The sequence below is a fragment of the Dasypus novemcinctus genome, chromosome 9, assembly GCF_030445035.2.
Source record: "Dasypus novemcinctus isolate mDasNov1 chromosome 9, mDasNov1.1.hap2, whole genome shotgun sequence".
Classification (NCBI taxonomy): Eukaryota; Metazoa; Chordata; class Mammalia; order Cingulata; family Dasypodidae; genus Dasypus; species Dasypus novemcinctus.
In genome coordinates this window covers 126041459-126066551 of record NC_080681.1, presented here as the reverse complement: position 1 = coordinate 126066551, position 25093 = coordinate 126041459, and the positions used below count along the sequence as shown (strand labels likewise).

The following is a 25093-nucleotide window of genomic DNA, read 5'->3' as shown; positions in this document are numbered from 1 at the left end:
AACGACCCAACCCCCTACTGTGGCGCATGGGGCTCTTCGTGGCGTCCCCCGCCTTGACTCTCGCCACGGTCCCCGGTTGCAGTTTATCCATCCGAAGGTCCTTACAGGCCCTCCCACCCAGCCCGCTCCCATCCTCCCCATATGCTTTTCCTGCGGCTGGAAACCCTCTCCTTCCCCAGCTCTTCCCCTGGCCCGCCTGCCCTCATCCTTCAAGCCTGCGCTGAGCTCCCCTGAGAGCGGATTAGGACGGGGCCCGTTTAATGCACAAGGACCCGGCCCAGCCTCCCACCTCAAGCAGGGTCCTGTAAGCCCCTAGTGGGTGACCCCAGCTCAGCCAGTGTGGGTCACTGTGAGCCTCTTTCCCCACAAGGACCGTGAAGGAGCCGCTCAACGCCAGCCCGTTTTCCTTGAGACTAGAGCGTAACCCTTTAAGCACAAAGGTGTGAGTCACTGCTCAAGAAAGCTTCCTAATGTGCGTTGGAAACTCTTTAGCATTCTGGGGGCCAGGAGTAAAATGTCAATATTTCCAGTTTGAGGCCCCTTCCTGTGCAGAGATCTGCGACCCGGGGGTGGCGAGGGTGGGAGAACTGGTGACCATCTTCACTCTAGAAGAGCCTGAGGCTCCCAGAGGAGCTCCCCGACGGGGAAAGACAAAGCCTTAAGGAAACCAGGGGAGCCAGGGCCAGCAGGAGGGTGCCTGGCGCCCCGGCTGCGTCCTGGGGGCTCTTGGCCCTCGCTCTCCCCCTGATGCCCTGAGACAGAGCTTCTCTCATCATGGAGAGGCCTCCCCAGCCCTGCTCCCCTTCCCCAAGATCACCCTGCTCCACTGACGAGACCAGAGAAGCCAGAGAACCCAGGGATGAGAGTAACATCTAAAAATAGAGTCCCTCGTTCTGAGCGAGCCCCGAGGGCTCCCCTGATTAAAATGCATGAGCCCTGTTGGAGAAACTGTGATCTTTCTCTGTGACGGGGATTTTGCTTCTCGGGTGGTTCTGGGCAGTTCTGGTAGGCGAAGCCCCCAGGAATAGGGGCTGGGTGGTTCAGGGAAGAACCGGCACCGCGCTGTCTTCTCCATCTGTGCCCAGAATGGACACGCAGCAGGGTTTGGGCACATTCTCGAAGGCTCCTGGGAGGACCAAGCAGACAGGCAGGGACTGGAAGGGGAAATGACGGTGGAATTCAGCCATGTTCTTTCCAAGTCGGAGAAATAACAGAGGACAGAGAGAGAGGCAGGTGAAGTGGGGAGGTCATTGCAAACTCTACAAAGATTTAATATAAACCGCCGGAAAGAGCAAACGCAATGCCTTTTCTTTCAAAGGGATGTGAGAAACTTCTCCTCTCAACAATTTATGTCTCCCTATATTTGGCTCATTGCACGAGTAAAAGTAATGAAATTGCCAATGAGAACATGCAAATTCCAAAGGAAAAGAGCTGATTAAAGTTGCAGGTGGGTTGCTCATTCACTGCAACCAAACATTTAAAGAAAATGTCCAAACATGAAGCTCTTTGGCAAGAAGGAGTGAGTTATCAAGGCACGCAGTGTATTGGAAACAGGAAAACTCAGGAAAGAATATTGCCTTCTTAATAATAAATACATTTTGTGGGCAAGAACTGCAAGGGAATCGTTTAAATTAATTTCCGCTTTGTTTGTTTGGTTTGTACAGGGCTTAAATCCCAGCTGACAGCAATCTGTAGAACTTCTAACATATTGGAAATCTGATTTTCTTGCAGCCAGAATCCCACAGTCCAAAATGATTTCTTTTTCAACCCTGCTAATCAGACAGACAGGGCTCAAACGGAGTCCTGGTCTAACCAAGCCACAATTGGTCTTTTGGGGGAGTAAATCGTATCTAACGCAAACTTCAAATCCAGGGCTGTGGACCATTTCTCTCTGGGGTGTCTGGGGGTGGTGGTGGTAGATGGGGCCCGCAGGGAGATTCAGATAAGGAATGAGAGGTGAACATGAAACCCTTCCCAGCTCTGTGTCCTGCCCACTCCTTCTGGAAGCTGTGCCTCAGGAAGCCTGGGGACCTCCCAAGGGGATGGGAAGGACACACTCCAAATTGGAAGTGGAGGCTGCAAAGGGAAAGACTTTGACCCTGGTTTTGAGCTGGGCCCGGTCCCAGGTTACCTGAGAGTTTCCTCTCCAAGCTGACCACCTGTCTGTGGGTGGCCCCTAGCTCCTGCTCACACTTTCCGGGTGCACTTACGAGAAGGGCCTGTTCATGAGCCTTCTTCTCGTGAGACCCCTCTACCCCGTCTCTGCCGGCAAGCCTGCCCCCTCTCCCCAGCACCCCAGAGGCAGTCCACCCTGACGTCCCCCAAGCAAGCTGGCCCTGAGGCACCCCCTAGCCCCGCCAGCTCCGTCGGCCTGGGTCTCGGGGTGGGCCACGTAAGAACTGCCCTTCCTCTCCCTCCACTCCACACCCTGTCCCTAGACCTCAAGTCCCACCTTATTCTCCAACTTGCTTCTGCCTGACTTTTGGCTGTTTTCCAAAATCCAATCCATCTGCCAGAAAAATGGCAGATTTATGTTAATTTTAAAAAAACACCCAGGTATATGAATTAAACAAACTGTTTATTTAAAGTGAGCATGTGCAAAAGACTCAGGAAGTAACCCTCGTGGAGAGGGGCCGCCCACCCACACCCAGGCAGGGGCCGCCTTGCACGGCACGATGGTCCTTCGCCAGGAAAAGTCTGGGTGTGTTTGAGTGTATTTTAATCAATTCTATAACCCCTCGGTCCTTGCCTTGCCTTAGCCTACACTCTCTGAATGAACTTCAGAGTAACTTCAAGACCCCTGAAGTACTGGCAAAACGGACCCATGTGCATTTTCTCGGCCCTCGGCCTTCCCTGGACGCTCAGATCCACCAGCGGCCCAGCAAAGGGGAGGGCGCAGCTGGACATCTGCCTGCCCAGTGGCGCCTCCCAGCAGTGCTTCTTGGAGGCCACCCCAGAGCCCTCGTCTCAGTCCTAGAGCTGGACACAGAGGCGCCCCCTCCGCCACCCTGGGGCTCATGGCAGGATCCGTGGCCCTCTCTTGCTCCTCCTTTGTTGTGCCGTCTTCCTCCTTCCTTCCTTCCCTCTTTCCAACTGAATTCTCGTTTTTCCTCTCTCCCTAGTGCTTGTACGGCTGCTATGTCCATTCCTCCATCATCCCCACCTTCCACCGGAGGTGCTACTGGCTCCTTCAGGTACGTGGCTTGGATTGGCTTCTTCTTCCGTGACTGTGCTGGGGAAGGGTCCGCGGAGGGAGCTGAGTGGGCACGGGGCTCTGGCCAAGGGGTCCCAGCGAGCTTCCTGGAGGCGCACGCTGGGTGACGCGTCACGGCGGGTCTCGTGTCATCAGGAGCAGGGAGGGCGGCCAGCTGGCGGCAGGGTTGGCCTCGCCGAGCTGATGAGCAGGTGGCCCACTAGGTGTTTCCAGGATGCCCAGGGTGCCTTTCAGTGAGGGTAGGAAAGAAGGCTGAGCATCCCGCCCCGATGGTGCAACCAGGGCCCGTTGGCCGGAGCTGCGAAGTCCTGCTCTCTCATGGGTCGGTCGGAAAGCGTGCGCGGGGAAGAGGCTTCTGGAAGCGCGCCCGTTGTGGTCAGATCGATTGGCACGGTTGTTCGGAGAGGAGGGGCTCCAGGATCGGTGGGTGATGGTCGCCAGGCAGCGGGATGGAGAAGGCGGTGGCACGGGAGCCTCCAGCAGCCATCCCTGCTGGGCCGAGGTCCCCCGCGCAGCCCGGCGCTTGCTGAGCAGGTGTGTCCTCTCGCTGGCAGGGGGTGCCCGCCCAGCTGTCGGGCTCGTGGCTCCCACTGACGAGGTTGCTGCCCCGGGGAAGCCTGAAGGTCGGGGGACCCACCACCAGGCCGGACCCCTGAGCCGCGGCTGCTTGGTGGAACCCGTTCTCCGTGGGTTGCGCCCCATCACCCCCAGACCCTCCCTCTGCCGCCACCCAGCCATCGCTGCCTCTGGCCTTGGCCACCATGGGGCCACTTGCTGCAGCCACTGTTGTGCAGGTCAGCAAACCCCCGGCCTGCAGTGGTTTGGGGACCTCTCTGAGCTGGGGTGCGTGATTGGGATGGGGTTCCTGGGCGGACGGGGAGAGCAAGCCCCACGGCACATGTTCAGGGAGAAGCGAGCCTCTGGTCCCGGCAAGGTGGCCTGGGAGGCGCCCACGGAGCCCAGCGCAACCCCAGGGTGGAGGTCCAAGGTCAGCCTGGACATCAGCTCCCCCCAGTGCCCGGCCTCCAGCCTTTCCGTTCCTCCTCAGTTCCCAGAAATAATTGCCTCTGGCCCAGCAAGTTCATTAGCGCACAGTGCCTGAGACCCTCCGAGGAAGTGCCGATCCGCAGACGCCGCGGCCCCCTGCCCCCCGCCCTGCTTTCCTCTCCCTGCGTCTGTCCCTCCTGCCAGCTGGCAGGTGGCCCCTGGCTCTCTAGCTGCTCAGGCCGGCTTTCTGGTGGGAGGTTGGTGAATGGGTTCACGGGAGGAGCCCGCGGGCTCTTTGTCGGTGAGGACGGCCCCAAAGGCACTGCATGGGGCGTCGAAGGTTTCCTCTGCCCCCCAGCTGTGGGCACAGAGTGGGGGCCCACCGTGTGCGCAGGGTTCTGGGGGAGCCAGAGCTGTCCCTGCGTCCCCGGGTCAAACCCTGGCTGCCGACTTCGCCCTGGGCAGCCTGCAGCCCCTGCCGCCTGCTTTCTTGTCCTCCCAAACTCCGGGGTCTGGTTTCCGGTTTCCGTGCCAAGCACCCACCACCCCCCAGTCAGAACTCCTCTTTGGCAAGCTGTCTCTAGCCCCCGCTCACCAGTGCCCCCCTGTTGGAGCAGCACCCCCGGAAGCTGGCTTCCTGCCAGCTGCCCCCCTCCAGCAGCCCTGGCTGCCTGCCGGCTCGCCCCCACCCATGCCTCTGCCCCCCGCCCCCCACCTTTGTTCCATCACACTCTCGTGGCTGTTTAATTCCACTACATTTATTTTCCTGGAGTCAGACACCAGTGGGCGGCCGTGGGTCTGAGCTTATTACTTCCCAAACTGCTTTCCATTCGCCGTGGCCCCCCAGCCAGGCCCCCTAGCCGGGGCCCCTGCCTAGATGCCCAGCCAGCGGGGAGCAGGGGGTCCCAGGCCTCGGCCCCAGCCTCCCCCTCCCCTGCTGCAATTTCCTGGGCTCTGTATGCAGGAGACATTCCTGGGGAGACTCATGTGTGTCGGCTGGCTCCTGCCAGCTGGCGGGGAAGCCAGCGTCTCCCCAAAGGCCAGTATCACGGAATCTGGCTTCTTCACGGCTGATTAAGGGCCTCTCCATTTTCCCTCCCACGTCCTGGGGGGGATTTGTCACTCCACCCGCTCTCCTCCGTGTCCTCGGGCATGGCTCTTGTTTCCGGGATCAGGCAGGGGTGCTCACAGGTGGGGGGCGCTCCAGCACCCCCCAGGCTGCCCGGCCGGGGCTGGAGCGCTGAGGCCGCAGCAGGCAGCGCGGCTTGTGGAGCTAACGAAGGCTCCGGCCGCTGTCCCTGGAGCTGATTACACCACCAGGGTGACGTAGGCACAGCCAGGTTTACTCTCTTTGACATTAAGTGGGAAAGAAGCCTGAGACACTGGCCCAGATGGAAACTGGCCCAGGTTCGTCTCTGATGCCAATTACCAAGAAGAAAGATGGGGCGTGAGGAAAGGTGTCAGGGCGGGCGCAGCGAGGGCGGGGAAGAGAGGCGGTGCCGAAATGCCCCCTGAGGACCCGCCGCCGGGCGCCAGCGGGCTGTGGGGGGACTGGGGATGGATGAAAGGGGCAAACGAATGCCAGAGGGCGCCTGCGAGAGAGGCAGGGGGCTTGGAGGGTGGCAGGGGTGCTTGGGGATAAAGGAGCATGGTCTCGAGGAGTGGTCACCGCTCCACCCGCCACTCGGTGGCCGTCTTCTCCCACCAGCCCACTGTCCTCTGGGATCCCTTCACCGCAGCCAGTGACAGGCCCAGTGGGGATGTCGTCCAGGCCTGCCAGCTCTCCCACCCGCCCGTCGGCTCCCTGGAGAAGGGGCTTGCGTTCCTCAGTCTCCCTCATACCAGGCGCCCAAGACCACGGCGGGGAGGGGCCAGCACTGGTGTCCGCCTGCTCCAGGACGGGGAATAACCAGCAGTGGACCCTGGGGCGCGGAGACCAGACCTCGGGGAGGGGCGGAGGACGCTGCGCAGCTGGCCCACGGGGTGGCAGGCTCGGTGGCCCTCAGGCCGGCTCTCCGCTCTCGTTTTCTCTCTCTGTGCTGCCCACACATCTTTTAGGAGGACACGAGCACACGCAGTAGCCCCCGAAGAACCAAGGGCCCTGGAGCCCATGTGGTCCGAGGGTGCATGACCGCTGGGCACCGCGTGGGGACGCCAGGGTGGCTCAGGGGTGCCCGGGTGTGAGCAGGGAGGTGCCCTGGGGTGCCCTGAGCTGGGGATGGGCTGGAGCCTCCAGACTTGCCCCGAGACACAGAGAGCCTTGCCGAGTCATGACCGCGTCCTCAGAGGCTCCTCTCGGCAGAGCTGGCAGGACCTGTGGGCTCCTTCAACCAGCTGCATTTTCTAGAAGGGGACGGTGAAGCCCAGGGCCAGCGCCTGGTCACCCGGCTGGTCAGCCAGGGCAGAGCTGGACAAGGGGTGCTGCCAGTCACGGCAGTCAGGGGGCCCCCGCCGGCGCCCTGCTCCGAGGGGCGAGCCGGGCAGGCACGGCCCCCCGCCTCCTTCTCGACTCTCCCATTGGCAATTTTCTAACAGTGACTGAGTGGGCAGCAGAGACTCAGGGCCCCCCCGCCCCACACCCCATCCCTCGGGTGGTCCAGTCAGCCCCATTTCAGACCAGACCTCCCAGCAGATTTCTGTACGGTTTGCTTGGAAACGATTTCTGCTTCTAATGAGTGTTTTTCTTTTCGCCCTTGTCCTCTGAAATGCTTAATGAGTGTTTTCTGTGCTCCAGGGAAGCGGGGGTGTGTCCGGCGTGCCTGCCATTGAGCGTTGGGGCCGTGGGCTGCCGAGCCCAGCGCACTGGGGAGGACGCCGCGGGGTTCCCGGCCGGCACCCTCTAGGCGCCCAGAGCGAGGCCATGGGGCCATGAGCGCACGGCCATGAAGCAGGGGTGCTAGGATTCTGGGGAGGCCCCCGGACCCGGTGGATGCTGGATCCTTGGAGTGTGGTGGGATGGTTAGGAGGAGCACTGGATTTGGAGTCCAGGCATCTGGTTTCTAGTTCTGCCTGGGCAACTGAGAGTGTGTAGTACCTGTGCCGCCCAAAGCCTCATGGCATGCCCCCGTTCCACCACCGAGGAGACTGAGGCCCCCACAAGCCCCCTGTCATTCAGTTAGTGGGGAGCGGGCCCAGGAGGAGCTCCGAGGCCTGAGCTCCCGTCAGAACCTTGGCCGTCCCCCCACGGCCCCTTCTTAGACGGAGGCTCGGGGGGCCGAGTGGCCAGCACCCGCGAGTCCCCACCTCCCACCTCTGCGCACCCTGCTGCTCACCCTCAAGTGCCATCCCTCCGCACGTCCCCACCAGCCCCGTGAGTCCAGGGCTTCGGATACCAGCTGGGCCGTGCCAAAGGCCACGGCAGGCGCCGGCCATGGTGTGGTCAGCTCCCCACCGCCCTGACGCTTCCCGAGGCAGCCAGCAGCGCCCTGGGTGCCCTGGGGGAGACATGCCTCCCAGGTTTCTTGCAGCCCCCCGCCTCTGCGGGGTGGGCACAGGCCAGTGGGTCCTTCTGCCGGGAGCAGGCGCCCTGTCCGGTTTTCCAGAAAACTCAAGTTCCCAGTACGCACAGGTGCCGGCAGCTTGGCCGGCGCTGGACCCACAGCAGGGCTGTGTCTCAGTTTCCCCAGTTGCCTTGACGAAGGGCCACGGACTGGGATCTTTGGGCGACAGAAAGCCCTCGTCTCCCAGTTCGGAGGCCAGAAGTCTGAAATCAGGGTGCCCCGGGGCCGGTTCCCCAGAAAATCCCTGGGGACCTGCACGAGGCCTGGGACTGGCCGGGTCCCACGCGCCCCCTCCCGAGGGCACCCCCGGGCCCAGGATCCTCTGCTGGGCTGACATAGAGACCTTAAACACGGGGGGTTGGCATGGTGGCCCTCACGAGCCTTGTGGCCCCGGGTGAGTTATGTCATTTCTCAGTCTCCATTTCTCATCAGTAAAATGGGACTAATAGTAACATCAACTGCATAGGGCAGGGTGGGGATTAAATATAAATTAGATTCCAGGCAGAGGAAAAGGCAGCCCAGGTCCTGGCCTGCAGCCAGTGCACAAGCTGGATCCTGGGTGGCCCCAGGCGGATCTGTAAGCCACGCCAAGAGGGACCGGAGAGAGCCTCTGTGATCCCCAAGCGCCTCCACACTGCGTCTCCTCTTTATCAATCACGTCGAAGCTGGGATGGCCGGAGCCAGCGCCCTCCCAAAGCACGAGCTGGCCGGGAGCATAGCACCATCCCCGCACTGTCCCCCTCTGCACCACGTTTTTAAGGAGCACTGAGCAATGGTGGCACTCTTGTCACCATAAATGTCCCTCCAAACAGACCTGAAAGCTGTTTGGGGCGCGATCTGCCTTCGGCAAGTCCCCCGCCATCTGCCTCCCTCCACCTGGAAGCAGGGCCCATCTGGATTGCCTGGTGTGAGCTTGTCACCAAAGGGATAGGACTCAGGTGGGGCGACCCCCTGCTGCCCCAGGAGTGCATCCCCCTCGCCCCTGCGTCTTCGGCCTCGTCCTGGTGGGGAGTGCTCTGCCACTCGGTGTGAGCTGGCACACGCGTCCCCAGAACGCATGAGATCATCTGGCATCCTACCTTTCTTTCTTTTTTTTTTTTCCAACCTTTTTTAAAGATGGAGAATATTATAGCTTCATAAAAAATACCCGAGGCTTTTTGCTCAGTAACTGTTTTTATGTTTCATCAGGGCAAAGTAGAAGTGGCTGGGAAATAAAGCTTTAAGGAGCACACGCCGCGCGGGGGCCCTGAGACGGCGCCGTGTGTCATGGAGACCGGAGATTCCGCGGGGCTCCCCGCCACGGGGCGTTGCGCCGTTGACATTGGGCTGACGTGCTGTCCCATGAGGACGCTTTGACCGGCCTCAAGGAAGAGAAGCGAGCTGGTGCTGTGTGCGCAGATGGAGGGAGGGGGAGCTGCCGGGCTGCCAGACCCCACCCCGCGGGCCTCCCGCAGACGCGGCGCCCAGGTTGGGGCCAGGCGGGAAAGTCAAGAGCTCAGCGCAGCCCTGTGTCTTCTTACAAGCCCTGCGTCTTACCCTCGGCCACCAAGAACAGAGACACGGCACACGCCACGGATGGGGCCGTTGTGGTAGAGGCCTTCCGACAGGGGCTGTCCCCTGCGGGGGCTCAGGGAGGCCACGGGCCTGGCGCCGGGCAGCCCCTCGGCCCGCGGTCGGGGACCCCGAGCCCGGCGTGACTTGTTTCTCCTGGCAACTCTGGGAGGGAGTAGGGGCTGGGGTAAATCCACTCCAGTTTTTCAGACAAGAACTGAGGGCCGGAGAGAATAAGGGTCTCCAGCCTTGCTGAGGCCCCCAGGCCCTTTAAACAGATATGGACCCGTCCTCAGCCAGCTCAGCGGCCGCAGTGGGGCAGGCCTGCACGGGGGCAGGTGGCTGTGCGTGGAGGGGAGCAAGAAAGCACCTTGCTGACCTCTGGACGTGCGAACTCGCAGGACCGCGTCCCATGCTATGGACGACAGCGAGCCCATCATTCCCTGCCACAAAGCCCGCCCTACCCCACCCAGGGCCTCGATTTCCCTGGGGGCTGGGAGCTGACGTGGGTCTCCATAGGGCCGCCTCTTGGCCGCCACGCTAGGGCTGACCCGGGAGCGTCTTTGGGCGGCTCCCTGCAGGGAGAGGCCCTCACAAAGCTTATTGTGTGCTCGGAGAGCGAGGCCCTCCCCAGGGACTGGCCGGCCAGTCGATTACAAGGATGGTCACAGCAAGGTCCACCGGGGACTCAGGGCCCAAGGGCAGGAGCGCTGGTCCCTGAGTGTTTGGCAAGGGGTCCTCCAGGGAGCAAGAGGGGACAGACCCTGCAGTGTCACAGTCCCTTCCGACCCCAGAATTCTGCCTAGCTGGTGGCAGATGCAATGAGTGCAGAAAAGGGTGCCTGGCATGAGGCGAGCGTGAGCTGGAAGGAGGGGAGGAAGGGGGCGGGGATTTCTTCCAAACCCTTTCTGACACGTGGCAGGGGTGGGGTTGTGGCTGCATGGGGGTCTCGGCTCTCAAAGGCCCCCGTTCCACAGATCCCCACAGGGTGTCAGGAAGAAAGCCCCGGGAGGGTTGTCCTAGGCTGGTGCCAGTCTGGTGGCTTGCGGGGTCGCGGGGGACCCACACTGCCCCCATCTTGGGTCTCTGCTCGGGCTCAGGAGCAACGGGGACAGAGCAGAGCAGTTCCAAGGCTGGCAATGCTGACAGTGGCCGTTCTGGGTTTTATTGTCATAACCATGACAACGCAATCCTATGCTGCGGGCCTCCCAGCACCCGGTCCTGAGCCCAGCATTTTACCCGCCCTGGGAGGGCCAAAGGTTATTATTGCCACATGACTACGAGGCTGGGAGCAATTAAGAAATGTGGTCAAGGTCACATCAAGGTCAACAGGCCTTGATGTGCACGAGAGGCACGGCGCCTCCAGTCTAGCAATGGTGGTTTCCGTCAGTAATTATCAAGATGGGCAAGTGCAGGGGGCTGTGGGGTGACAGGACAAGGCTCACGGAAACCACCTTCCAGGAGGAGAGGAAAGAGGCACTGGATGGAGGGGGTCCGGTGGGGAGAGAGGGGAGGGGGCATTCCTGGGTTAAGGCCCAGGCTGGACAGGCAGAGGCAAGCGGAGGGGCCCAGGGTCAGAGGGTCACAGGACAGGGTCATTAGCCAAAGCCATCAGGAAGGCTCTGTACCTGGGGAAACACAAGCACGCAGCTACTGGGAAGCCCTGTGGTGGCGGGGAAGGGGCGGATTCTGGAAAAGAGAACTAGAAAATGAACCGTGGTATCGGCCAGATAATTCTTGAGCTGCATTCTTCTCCCGGGTAGCGTTCACATCTTGCTCCATTTAATGTCCCTTGAATAACACGATGAGAAGATAAGGTAGACACTAGAAATTTACAGTGTTATGCAAAAAATTGCTCAATTCCATTAAGATTTCAGGAATCTCGCCAAGCCTGCACAGCAGAGCTGATATTATTTCCTTCTTAGACATCTTTGCTTGATTGCAATTTACGATGCCAAGGCCTCTGCCGTACCCACCGAAAGCCTCCAGAAAATACAGCGTTCCCCCAGCAGCGGCCATTAGCCTACAGAAAGTCACTGGGCATTTTCCAGAAGGGTCTTTTATCCATTTCCCTTCTCTGGGAATGGGAGTACGTCCTGGCAGGCAGAGGAGTTGGCACTTTCAGCTGGTCCCTGGGGAGGGCACAGCCGGGGCAGCCTTCCGTGGCGACCTGCAGGCCCAGCAGCTTGACCTTCACCGGGCAAAGTGGCCGCTCAGGCCACCGAGTCCTCGGGGAAAGTCGGACCCTCTGCCCCCACCTTATAACCAAAGGGGGGTGTTGAGTACAGGAGGAGGGCCATCAAGCAGCAGGAAAAGCCCCCTACTGGGTTCCTTCTGGGCCCACCCAGCTCTGCCTTATACTGGCCACGAGAGCCGGCCCAGTGAAGCCTGGTGCCAGGGTCATCGGCAGGCCGTGCCAACCCACACGGAGTCTTCGTACAGCGCTCGGTCCCCAGGATGCAGGCACGGCTGGGGCTATTTCCAGCTTCTTTCCCTCTAGGGCCTGGGTAGGCGGTGGGGGGGGGGGTGGTTGGGGGTCCCCAACGCTGCCCCCTCACTGCCTCTGCAGTCCCAGGTGGGAATGGTATGGTTAAAGTGAACTAGAGCCCCCGGATCCTGGCGACTTCCCTGCCCCTCTGCTCCCTGCCTGGCCCCGCCCGGCCCCCACTGTCACTCAGCGCTTGGGGGCCCGGGCTACCCACCCACAGACAGAGGGAGGGTGAAGCTGCCGGAGCCGAGGTCCCTTAGAGATGGGATTATTAATTAGTCTTATTATCCAGGACTTGTCAATCTCTTAATCCTCCGGGCCCCGCCGGGGCTCACGCCTCCGGCACGGGGCTGTCGGCGGTTTTAAGCGTAAGGGCAGCGCGCCGGGGTGCCCGTGGTTCCTCTCTGTATTTATCAAGCCAAACAATTCCAGCTCCCTTCAAAGACAGGGAGAACGCGGAGCCGCCTCATTTCCCTTCTAAACGGCCCGTGGAAGCGGGGCTTTGCTGTAATTCTCCTTTCATGTCGTCTTCTGCTGACATTCTCTCCTTAACATCCCAGGCTCCTTTGGAGCAAAGGGGATGCTCTGGTTTCCGGAGTGAAAGACAGAAGTTTGCCTCCAGGAAACACTTTCCATTTTGCCTCCGAGAGAACTCAAAAGGCCAAGAGTGAAATTCAGAGGAGGTCGATAGAGCGAAAGAGACGCGTCTTGGGTGACGCCCTGGCATGGATACCAGCGCCAGCTCAGGCCCCGCTGGGGGTGGCGGCGTCACAGCCGCTCGGCCACCGTTTGTGTTCAGTGGTGCGGGGCACAAGGCTCTCCCGTGGGAGACGCACCCCACACCCCAGGCCCACAGCAAGGGGCTCTAACAAGTGGGGGGTCCAGGCGTTACCTCGCCTACCCTCCCACCCCCCGCGGTCCTCCCACTCTTCCCCCCGAGAGAGGCTCTTTGGCACCAGAATTAGACTCCACCCCATTGCCACCTCCACCCCCAAAGTGGACAGACTTCCTGGGGGACTTTCCTCTCTCCTTTTGCCAGACACCCCTTGGTGAAGGGTGCAGGGGGAGCGGTACCTGTCTCTCCACCATGGGGACTCCAGGGAGAAGGCAGCGGGCAGCCCAGCTCTCCCTTTCCCAAGCCTTGCTGGGCCTCGGGGGAGAGACTGAAGTGGCCTCAGGGGAGCCCCCAGCACAGCACACACCAGGCCCCCCCGAAGCCTGCAGACCGCAGAGCAGCCGCGCGGCCCACGGCGGAAGCCTGCAGAGAGGCCGCTGGGTCCGAGCAGGCTGCCCTTGCGTCTCCCGCCCTCACCTCCTCCTTCCTCCCTCCCGTGCAGACATGCCTCCAGCTTCACCAAAAGCCCCCTGTGGGCCCCTCCATTGTCCCACTCCTTGTCCCACTCCTCTGCGTCTCCCAGAGGACGTCTCTGTGGTGGCGTCGTTCGGCACGTTCTTTCTTTCGAGTCGCCTTCTCCTCTGGGCCACAGGCAAAGTGCTCTCTTGGGGGTCCCCGCTGGCCCCCGTATTGCTGAATCCAAAGGTCACATCCCCGTTCTCATCTCTCCTGACAGGGCTGGCCACTTCCTCCTTCTGGAAGGTTCTCTTCCCTGCCGTGACACCCTGCTGGCCCCCTCACTGCCGTCTCCCCCCTTCTCCCTCACCCCCTGTGTGTTGGGGTACCCCAGCCTCATCTCAGCCTTCCTTCTCCATCCACACTCTCTCCCTGGGTAACCTCATCCAGTGCCGCCGCGTCAACACCAGCCGTCCGCTCGCGACTCCCACTGTGCCTCAGAGCTTTGGCGTCCAACCGTCGACGCCACGTCCCCTGTGAAGGTTAAAAGGACTCAGACTCCACGGGGTCAAAGCAGGAGCCTTGATTTCCCCACGAGCCTGCTCCCAGTGTCACCACCCGCCCGGGGGCTCAGGCCAACACTGACTCCCCTTTCCCTCGCTCCCTGCTTCCTCTTCAAAAATATGCCCAAACCCATAAACCCCTCACTCTCTGCTGCTCCTCCCAAACCCAAACCACTCTCATCCCCACCAATGCCAGAAGCCCTCCTTCTCGATTTGCCCCCTGGGGTCTGTTCTCCTCAGAGCAGCCAGAACGGGCCCCTCGAATCCCAGATCACCTCACTCTCGGGCTGCAAGCGGTTCAGGAACTCTCTGCTGCGTTTAACATCCGACGCTTACCGCGAGGCTCTGCGCCTCTCCCTGCTCCTTTCCTGCTCCACTGGCTTCTTCCCGCTCCTCAGAGGAGCCCAGCTCTTTCCTGCCTCAGGGCCTTTGCACCTGATTCCCTCAGCCTGGAGGCTGGCCCCGAATCTTCCCTTGATGGACACCAAGCTTCAGGGCTAGGCTTAGCTGTCAGCTCCTCCGTCGGGCTCTTCTAGCACCTCTCCGGTATTTTCTCAGCCTCTGGGAAACCACTCTGCCCCCTCCCAACAGTTTATTAGGAAATTTATTAAACACATGGAAAAGTTGGAAGAAATTTACAACCAGCACCCTGATCCCTCCCTCCCAGGTTCTATCATTAACATTTTCCTCTACTTGCTTTATCACTTTTATATCCACCTATCCTGCAATCCATCTTATTTATTTTTCATGCATTTCAGAGAAAATTGCAGACAGCAGTATACTTCCCCTAAATACTTGCGTGTGTGTCGTTAGCTAGAGTTCATCATTATGTACAGTCGACTCGTTTTTGTTTTCCGTGAGGTAAAATTTAGATACAATGGAAGGCACCCGATTTAATGTACTGCTTGGTGGGTTTTAATAAATGCATGCTCCAATTGTAACCTCCGCTCTGATCAAGATATAGTACATTACCTTCACCCCAGAAAGGTCCCCCTACCATTGTAGCTTCCCGGCTGCCGCAACTGCGTCGGTGGCCTGAAACAACAGAGATGCATTGGCTTGCAGCGCCGAGGCTCGGAGAAGTCCAGAATTGAGGTGTCAGCAAGGCAATGCCTTCTCCCCAAGACTGTGGCCTCCCGTGGCTGTGATGCTCGGGGCTCACAAGGCAGTGCACGCCGCAGCTCCCCCTTTCTTGACCGCTGGCTCCCGGGTCCCCCCACCCCATGGCGTCGCTCTCTGGTGATTTCATTCTGACGCAGTGGCCCCACTGCCACTGAAGAGACCCTACTTACCAAGGGTCCCCACCCACAGGAATGTAGACCGAGCCAAGAACCTGCGCAGACTGGGGCCCCTCCCCAGAGGGAACGATTATTCTGATTTTTTCCCACCGTGGACGTGTTTTTCTAGAACTATGTAACAGTGGAGTAGGACAGCAGGTCCACTTGGGGCAGGGGTCCTTTCACTCGGCAGAGGCCCCTGCGTTCCTTCCTTCCGGCGACATGGCCCTGGTTGTTCATTTCCTGTCGGGCTCCTCCCCAGCGCCCCTCCAAGGCAGCCGCTGAGGGTGGGGGCGTCCTGGCTGCAGGCAGCTCGCTGACCAGGCGTGAGAGCCGCTTGACCTCGCCCAGAATGTCGGCGTCCCGAGGTGCAAGCCAGATCACCCTTCCTGAGTGCCCCCCCGGCCTCACCCCCCGTGCACCCGGCCCCCTGCCCCCAGTGTCTGCGCCAGGCCCAGTGAAGACGCCAGAACGCGTGAGCTGTGCCTGCCTGCGCCCCCCAGGAGGGAGAAGGCAGGCCCTTTTCCGTGGCGTGTAAACGGGCCTGAGTTCCGGGACGAGGCATCACTGGGTCTTTTTTTTTAAAAGATTCATTTATTTATTTATTTCTCTCCCCTTCCCCCCACCCCCACCCCGGTTGTCTGTTCTCTGGGTCTATTTGCTGCGTCTTCTTTGTCCACTTCTGTTGTCGTCAGCGGCACGGGAATCTGTGTTTCTTTTTGTTGCGTCATCTTGCTGTGTCAGCTCTGCATGTGTGCGGTGCCATTCCTGGGCAGGCTGCACTTTCTTTTGCGCTGGGTGGCTCTCCTTATGGGACGCACTCCTTGCGCATGGGGCTCCCCTACGCAGGGGACACCCCTGTGTGGCAGGGCACTCCTTGCACACATTAGCACTGCATATGGGCCAGCTCCACACGGGTCAAGGAGGCCCGGGGTTTGAACTGCGGACCTCCCATGTAGTAGACGGACGCCCTAACCACTGGGCCAAGTCTGCCGCCACCAGGTCTTGAAATGCCCAGAACTGGCTACCCTGGGCACCCGCAGCTCGAGGATTCTCCATGAGTTTAGGTCACAGGTGGGGAAAGGAAATCCAGAGCAGAAATGTCTGTCAATCGGGAATTGCTGAGAGATGTCTTCATTGGAGACGAAGTTCTCGAAAACCAGTTCCAAAGGCAGGAGGCCCTGTGAGGTCTCGTTTTGCCCTCTCTGTGCCAGGTGGGGGCAGGGGGCTGACGGGGCTTAGCCTGAAGGCAGCTCTGTCACGTGCTGCCACCTGAAATGTAAGTGTGCCGACACCCCACACCCTGGAGGGGGTCACCATGGGCCCGGAGCCCCTGGCTACAGGGACACTCGGGTGGCCTGGGAGGGCATCAGGGACTGAGCAGGAGGCCCAGCCAGACCCCTGGGATGCAGTTCCACCACACCCAGGGACAGGGCAGGGGAGGCCAGCCCGAGGGCAGATGCCCAGCAGGGGGTCCCTCACCCCTGGGAGTTCTGCCCCCCCCCACTCCCAGAAGGCCCCAACAAGGGTGCAGCCTCCTGTCCGAGGCCCAGAGACTTTCCGAGGAGACCACCAAAGCGCCAGGACGTGGAGGCCGGCGGGCGCGTAGTAGGACTTTGTGCGCCCTGCGGGCTGGCAGAGGCCCCTGCAGCCCGTGCCTCTGAAGGGGGTGGGGCTGGGGTCCCGCTGGCCCAGGCCTGGGGCGAAGAGCAAGGGGTTCCCTCCCGGGAAGGGTGCCCCACCTGCCCGCAGCCACCCGCTAAGTCGCAGCTTTCCCCATGTGCACAGAGAGCCCGAGACCCACCAGGGGCAGGGGGCCCCGGAGCCTTTCCCCGAGAGGCGCTGTGGCCACTGCCCCCGGGGCACAAGATGGGGCTGCCATTTCCACTCTCACTGACCCCTGCAGAGAGGCCACATTGGATGGAGAGGCCAGACGGGAGGTGGGGGGGGGGTTTCCTAGGGCCCTTCAGGCAGCCCTGCCTCTTTAGCCAAAGCCATCATCCTGAGTGAGGTGGGCAGTGCAGGGACAGAGGGCTGCCCCCAGGGAGAGTCGGAACCCTGTGGGGTTTGGGACCAGAGCCTCTGCTGTTCCTTGTCAACATCTCTGGCCGTCCTCAATATGTAGTGTGTAGCCTCCTGCGTAGTGAGTGCTCTGTTAATCGTGGAACAAGTCGTGGCCCAAATTACTGCAGCCCCCCAACATTCACCTTGAGCATGACCAAGCAAAGAGCTAAAACCACCTCGGCGCACCCCAGGGCAGCCCCAGCTCCTCGGGGAGAGGGGCAGGGTCCCTTCTGCCTCCAGGACCCAGTCCTGGGCCAGCCCTAGTGTGGGAAGGTGGGCGAGCAATGGGCTCACCCAGGTGCCCGGCTCAGGACCAGTGCTCAGAGGGGCCTCAGGCACCCCCACCCACAGCCCCAGCAGTGAGGTAGCTATAAAGGCCAGAGCCTCAGCTGTCACCTGGTCTGTGTCCCCAAGTCACGTCTAAACCCACTTGGAGCTCATCACCTTGACCTTTGAAGCCCTGCCCTGAGATTTTTTAAAGCATTTTGCAGAGAGCCCGGCACAAGGCAGGCCCTTGGGGGACTGTGGCTTTTGTGATTGTGACCGTCATGTAATTACACACCTGGAATGACCTTGGGTTCACTCTCGCTAGGGGGCGTGCCTCGCCCGCCGACTCCAGGCCTGTCCCCAGAGCCACCCAGACCTGCACCAGCTCCTTCTGCTGCCTCCAAGAAGCTAGAATTCAGAAGTTCTTCCAGCAGGAGCGCCTCCTGGTGCCCCTTGGAGCCCAGGCCCTTCCACAGACCCCAGTCCTGCCTGTCCAGGGCCCCCGTCATTGCTAATGAATCAGAGTGAACCCCAACCGGCCCCTCTGCAGGCTGCCGTTGGGCGCCCGTGTCTCCACCACACCCCACCTCTCCAGGGCGAGCCTCCCCCAGGCCTCCTGACGGGCACACAGCTGACAGCTGCCCCGATGCTCCCTGACACATGGTCACTGCCTGTGCCTACAGGCAGCTGCCTTTGGTGACAGCCATTGGGAGGCAAGACGGGGCTGAGGCGAGCCGGCATGGCACCTCTTCAGCCAAAGCCATCATCCTGAGTGAGGCGGGCAATGCAGGGAGAGAGGGCTGCCCCAGGGGAGAGTCCGACCCCTGTGGGGTTTGGAGCCAGAGCCTCTGCTGTTCCTTGTCAACATCTCTGGCAGGTCCTCAACTGTGGGGATCCTGGGTGGAGCATGGGGTCCAAAGAGACCCATCCCCTGAGATGTGTCACTGCCCCCAACCATGCCAGGCCCTGCTGAGTCATGGTTACCCCACAACCAGGCCAGGCCCCACTGAGTCATGGCCAGTGCCCCCCACCAGGCCAGGCCCTGCCGAGTCATAGTCACTGTCCCCAAACAGGCCAGGCCCCACTGAGTCATGGCCAGTGCCCCCCACCAGGTCAGGCCCTGCTGAGTCATGGTTATCCTACAACCAAGCCAGGCCCTGCTGAGTCATGGCCACTGCCCCCCACCAGGCCAGGCCCCCCTGGATTTGGGTGTCTCAGCTTTGTTGGCTGTGGAGTCAGAAGGGCCTCAGAAACCAGGTGGCCCTCCCCGGCCCTGCATAGGAAAACGGTCACTGGAGAGGTGGCTGACTCATTAGGGGTGGCCAGCGCATGAGTCAGCGGAAGAGCTGGTTAAACCTGCCTCCTGCCTGAGGGCCCCACGCTCCACAGAGACCATGCACGAGCCACAGCAATTTGACAATTCAAGGCCAGCTTCCCAGGCCACCGGGAGTGTGACTCGGCCGCCAGCGGCTGGTATCTGACCCGGGCAGGCACGCTCGCCACATTGGCCTGAGACACGCCTGATTAAAAAGATCATTCCCCCGCCAGAAACAGATCCTGCTCTCCCAGCGCCAGCAACGGCGTTGGGATAATGGCCAGTTGTGATGACAACGGCCTCCAGGAGCAGACGTGCGGCCACCCCGGCGCTCGGTGGGGCAGATTGGGCGAGAGCCACGTTTGCATAGGTGTCCAGCTTTTGCCCCATAATGCAGCGGTGCACTGGTGCCTGCTTAACCCCTGGCTCCCCAGGAGAAGCCACCCGGCTGAGCGGGAGCACCTGCCGATTGCCACGGAGTCAACACCGCCACCACGGCCAGGGTCAAGTGACCCATGGGAGGTCAGCGGGCTTGCAAAGTTCCTGAAAATTTAGCAGCCAGCTCTTGGGAGCACCACTGCTTTAAGGCCTCCACGGAGCACAGGCCTGGAGGCCGGAGCCACCTACAATGGCTGGGCCTGTCCCCTCCTCACCCAAGGCGGGGGGCAAGGCCTGGGGGCAGGACAGGCAGCGTTTCCCACTTGAGTTGCCCCTGGAAGAGGAACCTGCCACCAAGGAGACTTCTGAGGTCGACCGGGGCCTGCTTTGGGCATCCGAGACCTGACTTCTCGGGTGGTCTCTGCCCCCTTGGGTCCCTGCCACTAAGGGGTCCTGCACCAGGCGATGGGCTCAGCTCCTCCAGACACAGGGTCTCCCAAGGCAATGCCAACTCCCAGGCCACACGCCGGCCCGGCCCTCCTGCCCCCGTCCCCCCATGCCTGGAGAACCCAAGTGGCTCTTTCACCAGGTGATGATAAATGCCATTAGGTTTCATGCTGATGGTCAAGGTCACACTCTGGGCAAACCCAGGCTTTCCTCCCCAGGCCCCAGCCCCTAAGGCCCTGCCACCCAAGGTCCCCCGGTTCCCTCACCAGTGGTGCGAGCAGGTGCTTCCCTGGCCTGCCTTCCCAGCACACCTAAACTGGGTTTGAATCCCAGCTCTGACCCTCACTCTCGTGGGAAGTCGTTCAACTCCTCTGTGCCTCAGTTTCCTCACCTGTGCAATGGAGATGATAATAGAACCTGCCTCTGAGGGTGCTTGGGCGACACGAACGTCCTAGCACATATGCCTGGCACCCAGTCAGGGAGGCTCATCACAGCAAGGTTCTTTTCTGAGAGGCGGCCCTGCTCCCCGCTGCACCCCCATGGCAAAGGCTCAGGGCCCCTTGGTGATCATCAGCGGCTCTTCAAGCTCCTTGGGTCAACCCATGGCGGGAAAGCAGAGGGGTCCGAGGAGGCGAGCCCTTTGGGGGTAACAGCCTTGGCTCAGGGTTGAGCGTCTCCCAGCTCTGGGGCAATTCCAAGCCATATTGGTGCCTGCAGCAAACTGACATTTTGCTCATCGTGGGCTTTTTGCATTCATTTTGATTTGTGAAAAGATTGCCTTAAAACAGCATTCATCTTGATCATTGATTTTTTTTTATGCCCCCTTCGATCTTGCCCCGAGGAGCAGCCCGTGCCCGCCACACGCGCACACCCTGCCAGGATGGTTGGAGAGAGCGCAGAGGGGAAGCCACCCTGGGATTCCAGGGCTGTGGTCACACAAGGGACAGACTGCAGACATGGGTATTCTCATCTCTGTGATGGCAGCCCCCTAGGTGGGCGCATAGTGGGTCTGCAATGCTTGAAGGAGGAGCAGAGTAACAATGAGAAACTGAGAATGCCACGGGGGGCTGAGCTTCCAGGAGCACCCAGTGGACTCTAGAGGAGGCCCCCAGGGCCCTGGTCCCCCGCCTCCCTCTTCCCTCCTGCCTGGGGCTGGGTTTCGTCTGGTCCTTCTCGGTCACCCACACTTGTCGGGTCTCCTCAGGCTCCACCGGGACCTCTTGGCTGCTCCTCGGAGCTGAGGGCCCCTTGGCCTCCCATCCTTGCTCCCTCCAAGGAAAATAAAAACCAACAGCCCTTGGGAATGAGAGCGAGCCCTTCCTTTCCTTTCTTCTGGGACTCTTCCCATCTAGTCTACCTGGAGATGGTTCGATCCCCTCAGGCCGGCTCAGGTGACTGGAACTTTCCCGGCAGCCTCTGGGAGGCCGGGCCAAAGTGGGGGGTGTTCTGGGGAGGAGGTGGGGTGGAGGCGTGGAGCGGCCAGGGACGGTCCTGAAGCCGGTCCCGGGACCCTCACCCCCTCCCACGAGCCACCCCATCCCCCAGCTGAAATCCTCAGGCTTCGAGGAGCAAAGGGGCCTGGAGGTGGACGAGCTCGGCCCGTGTCCGCCCAGCCTTTCTCCCATCTCGTCACCCCCTCTTGCCCCAGGTTTGGCTGAGGTCTGAGGGCAGAGGCCGCAGGAGGCGGCTGGCGCTGGCCCCTCCCCAGCCGGGAGCTAAGGAGAGACGGCGCAGGGAAGCCCGGCCTCCAAGACGCAAAGCGCTCCGCAGAACCAGTGTTTTATCTCTGGAGATTTCCATGCATTATTTATTAGGACTCAGGCTACATTTTTTTCCTCAGAAATTGGCTAGAAAGGCTAAAACGTGTGGAACGGGCTGCAGGTTCTGCAGCGGGAGCTGCTGGCTAAGTGGTTACCGCACAGGCTCTCTGAGGGAGATTTCACCTCACGCGGGTGCTCCACTGACTTCAGGGTGCTCCCTGGCTTCTTCGTCCACATCGACAGTCCCCTGCCTGCTCCTAGCAGGAGAGTGGACATCACCGCCCGCAAACCTGACAGCGAGCGCGCGCTCTCACTGATGCTTAAATAATCTGCATTAGAGGAGCAGGTAAATTTACCAACCGGGCTGCATCGTGCCGGCCTCGCTCATGCAGATGAAGGGCCTAAAGCTGTGCACGTTTTTACAAACTCGGGCACGGGTTTAGGTGTGCCAGGCAGAGAACGGTAGGGGTCTGCTTCGCTTCCCAGCAGGCGTGTGGAGGGGCCTCAGGGGCTGCAGGGCGGGAGCTGGTCCCCGCTGAGGCCACGGGGGTGGGAGCTGGTCCCCGCTGAGGGATGGGGCAGGAGCTGGTCCCCGCCGAGGCCACGGGGGTGGGAGCTGGTCCCCGCTGAGGGATGGGGCGGGAGCTGGTCCCCGCTGAGGCCACGGGGGTGGGAGCTGGTCCCCACTGAGGGATGGGGCAGGAGCTGGTCCCCGCTGAGACCCCGGGGGCGGGACCTGGTCTCAGTTGAGGCCCCGGGGTCGGGAGCTGGTCCCCGCTGAGGCCACCAGAGCCGGTCAATCCTCACAAACTTTCAGGCGTTCACGCCGGTAACCCGGACAGGACCCACCACCATTCTCTGCCTTCTTGCCGTGAAGGCCACAGGAAATAGGGTGCGCTCAGCTTGAGCAGGCCAACCCCCCCACCTTCACAGCTGCGAGGGGCCCCTACTGAAATCGCCTGGGAGAGGAAGGGGACGTGTTATCAATCAGAGGTGCTGATGCCAAGTACCAGCAATCTGTTGGCTTCCATAAAGGGTGTTGATTTGAGGTAGAAGCTTCCAGTTATAAGGCCCTAAAGAGTCTCTTAAGGTACCGTAAGAGGTACTTCCTCGCCAAGATCTGCCACCTCGTGTTGGAGCAAGATGGCGGGCGACCTCTATGAGGGCTCAGCCTTCCTCTTCCCCTTAAGCCTCCGTGGACCCAGCTTCTCCCCATCTCAGCTGGAGGCTGGAGGGCTTGATTCTTTCTGGGCTCAGCCGCTCTGGTCTCTTCACAAGGTCAGCTGTAAACCACCAGGCGAATGGCTCCTCTCTCTTCCCCGGGCCGCAGGCTCAAAGCTGACAAGCTCTCTCCTCTCCTGTGCCTATGGCGCTCTCTCTGGTCCTCTGTATCTTCCTTTGTGTATCTACTTCCGGGTGAGCGACCGTTTATAGCACCCACCAAGGGGGAGGGGATTCAACCCTGCATGCTAATGACATGGTAGAATCAAAGCCCTAATCTTGATTTACTCAAGGAAACGTAAAGTCTTTGCATTTAACTCAATCAAAGGGTATCATGCCCAGAGAAACAGTTTACAAACATAATCGCATCTCTTTTTTGGAATTCATAAATAATATCAAACTGCTACAGGGACTGACAGGCCACAAGTGCCGCCACCACCCTCTCCCCTGCCTCCCCACAGTGACCACGCTCCACCTCCCGAAAGCCAGGGCTATAGAGGGCTGGGAAGGCCCAGAGAGGGCCGGGGGCCAGTGCAGGGCACACAGCTTGTGGGTGGTGAAGCAAGCTTAGAGCCCAGGTGCCCTGCTTCTCAGTCTGCTGCCTCTGCCCCCAGACTGGTCACCTTTGCAAGGTCCTCTGACCTCATGGGTTGTCACATGGAGTCCTTCTCCTGTGCCTTCTCTCTAGAAGAAGACAGAAAAAGCAAAAAAATGCCACCTGAACGCAGCGTCCCTGCTGGGACTGCAGGTCTCTGCCCCTGGGGGTCCAGGGGGCTTTTGTTTTCCTAAAGGACTTCTGCTTTATCTTGCCACAAACTGCCCCATACCCTCCCCTGCTGCTGCCCTTCTGGAAACAGGGAGAGCTTCCCCATGGAGCATGGGCCCCCAGGTGCACACAGCGGGGGGCCCCAGCATCCACCCAAGGCCGGGCCACGGAGGTGGGCAGCCCTCACGGCCACATTCCCAGCCCGAGGTCAGAACACGTGGGCGCTGGAGGTTGGTAGTCCTGAACCCACCCCCCCAGCCCAGACCCCGGGAGGGGACCTCCCCTGCTCTGATGTCGCCAGCTGCCTGCTCCCACCATTTTATTTTTTTATTTTTTGAAATATATATATCTGACAATGTACTCACTTGCAGAATATCAAAGAACTCTGAGAAATCAACAACAAAAATCAAATATATACAGATATAGATAGAAAGATACACATAGATATAATAGAATAAAATATAGATATATTGAGATTCAGATATATTTATATATAGAAGTTTATTTATATACAGAAGAGAGAGCCAAATATATATACTAATTTAAAAATACAAATATTTTTAGAATTTTTTACCTTCTCCCAGAGTTTATACTTATATCATGTAGTTAAACTTCACAATGCTTTTGTTTTGCTTTGTTCTTTTTAATTTAAAAAAAATTGTTTTTAATGTTACATTCAAAAAATATTATGTCCCCATAAACCCCCCACCCCCCTCACCCTACTCTTCCCATAACAACCTCCTCCACCATCATGGGACATTCATTGCACTTGGTGAATACATCTCTGAGCCCTGCCGCACCTCATGGTCAATGGTCCACATCATAGCCCACACTCTCCCCCAGCCCACCCAGTGGGCCATGGGAGGACATACAATGTCCAGTAACTGTCCCTGCAGCACCACCCAGGACAGCTCCAAGTCCTGAAGATGCCCCCACATCACATTTCTTCCCTCTCCCCACCCTCAGCAGCTACTGTGGCCACTTTCTCCACATCAGTGCTACAATTTCTTCCATTACTAATCACAATAGTTCCATAGTAGAATATCAATAAGTCCACTCTAATCGATACTCTGTTCCTCCATCTTGTGGACCTGGGATGGTGATGCCCACTCCACCTCTGTATCGCGAGGGGGCTTTGATCCCACGTGGCTGATGGAGGCAATTCTGCTGCAGTTGTAGGCGCTCTTGGCTCCCTGGGGTGCTGGTTGTGCCCCCAACATTTTAAAGGCCCGCTGGAATCCAGCAGCACCTTTGCTGCGCGGTGGCCTCCACGATGAGGAACCCGTGCAGGTGACGCGAGCGACGGGGCAATGCTTGTCCAGGAGACACTCACTTGGCCAGCCCCTCTCCCCTGGAGCCCCAAAGGCCCACCTATGACTCTGGAACAGGTGTGGAAATACCCTGTATTCAAACACGCGACTTGAGGGATAATGAGCCAGCAGGAGCAGGCCTCCAGCGGGCGTTAGCCTTCCTGAGGCCCCAGGCCGGGAGTCTCCGTCCTGGTTCATTCATTCACTTGTTCGTTCATTCACTGAACTTTTATTGAATGTCTAGTACGTTCCATTCCTTGAAAAAAGGAATAAAGTGTGCCCCCGCCTGTGTTCTGGCCACCCAGGCAATAGATGCCGTTTGTACGTGTCCCCGTGGGCTGCAGGGCCTGGCGGTCAGTCTCCCCTTGAGCGCATGGTGAGCAGGGAAGTCAAAGACTTGTTCCCTGGGTGCCAGGAGGCACTGTCCCGAAGGAGAGCGTGGCAGCGCGTGGTTTGGGGGCTGCCCAGCGGTAGCTTTTCCCACCACAGACATCTCCCCTTGGTCACCCAGCCATGTGGCCTCGGGGGTGGTCTTGATCGCTCAGCCCTTTGATTTCCCTGTCTGTAACTGGGGACCACCAGACTTGTTTCAGAGGGACGTTAGAAAAATGTCATAAAATTGCCTATGGAAAATCTCGGCTCGCAGTAAATCTCGGCTCCCTTGGCTGCTTCCACACCTCCCCGTGGCAGTCCC

At 59.9% G+C, this 25093-nt stretch overlaps 1 protein-coding gene across 33 annotated transcripts in view; it reads left to right on the top strand.

The window, feature by feature from the left end:
* The window catches only part of CAMTA1 (calmodulin binding transcription activator 1), a 938154-nt gene that overhangs the window by 672593 nt on the left and 240468 nt on the right, over window positions 1-25093 (top strand). For 26 of the 33 annotated variants that reach the window (XM_058304522.2, XM_058304520.2, XM_058304502.2 and 23 more), the window contains one exon: window positions 3123-3194. The exons of the other annotated variants lie outside the window; for them this stretch is intronic. In XM_058304522.2, coding sequence (XP_058160505.1) covers window positions 3123-3194 — 72 coding nt within the window. The remainder of the gene's footprint in view (window positions 1-3122; window positions 3195-25093) is intronic. 33 annotated transcript variants of the gene reach the window in all.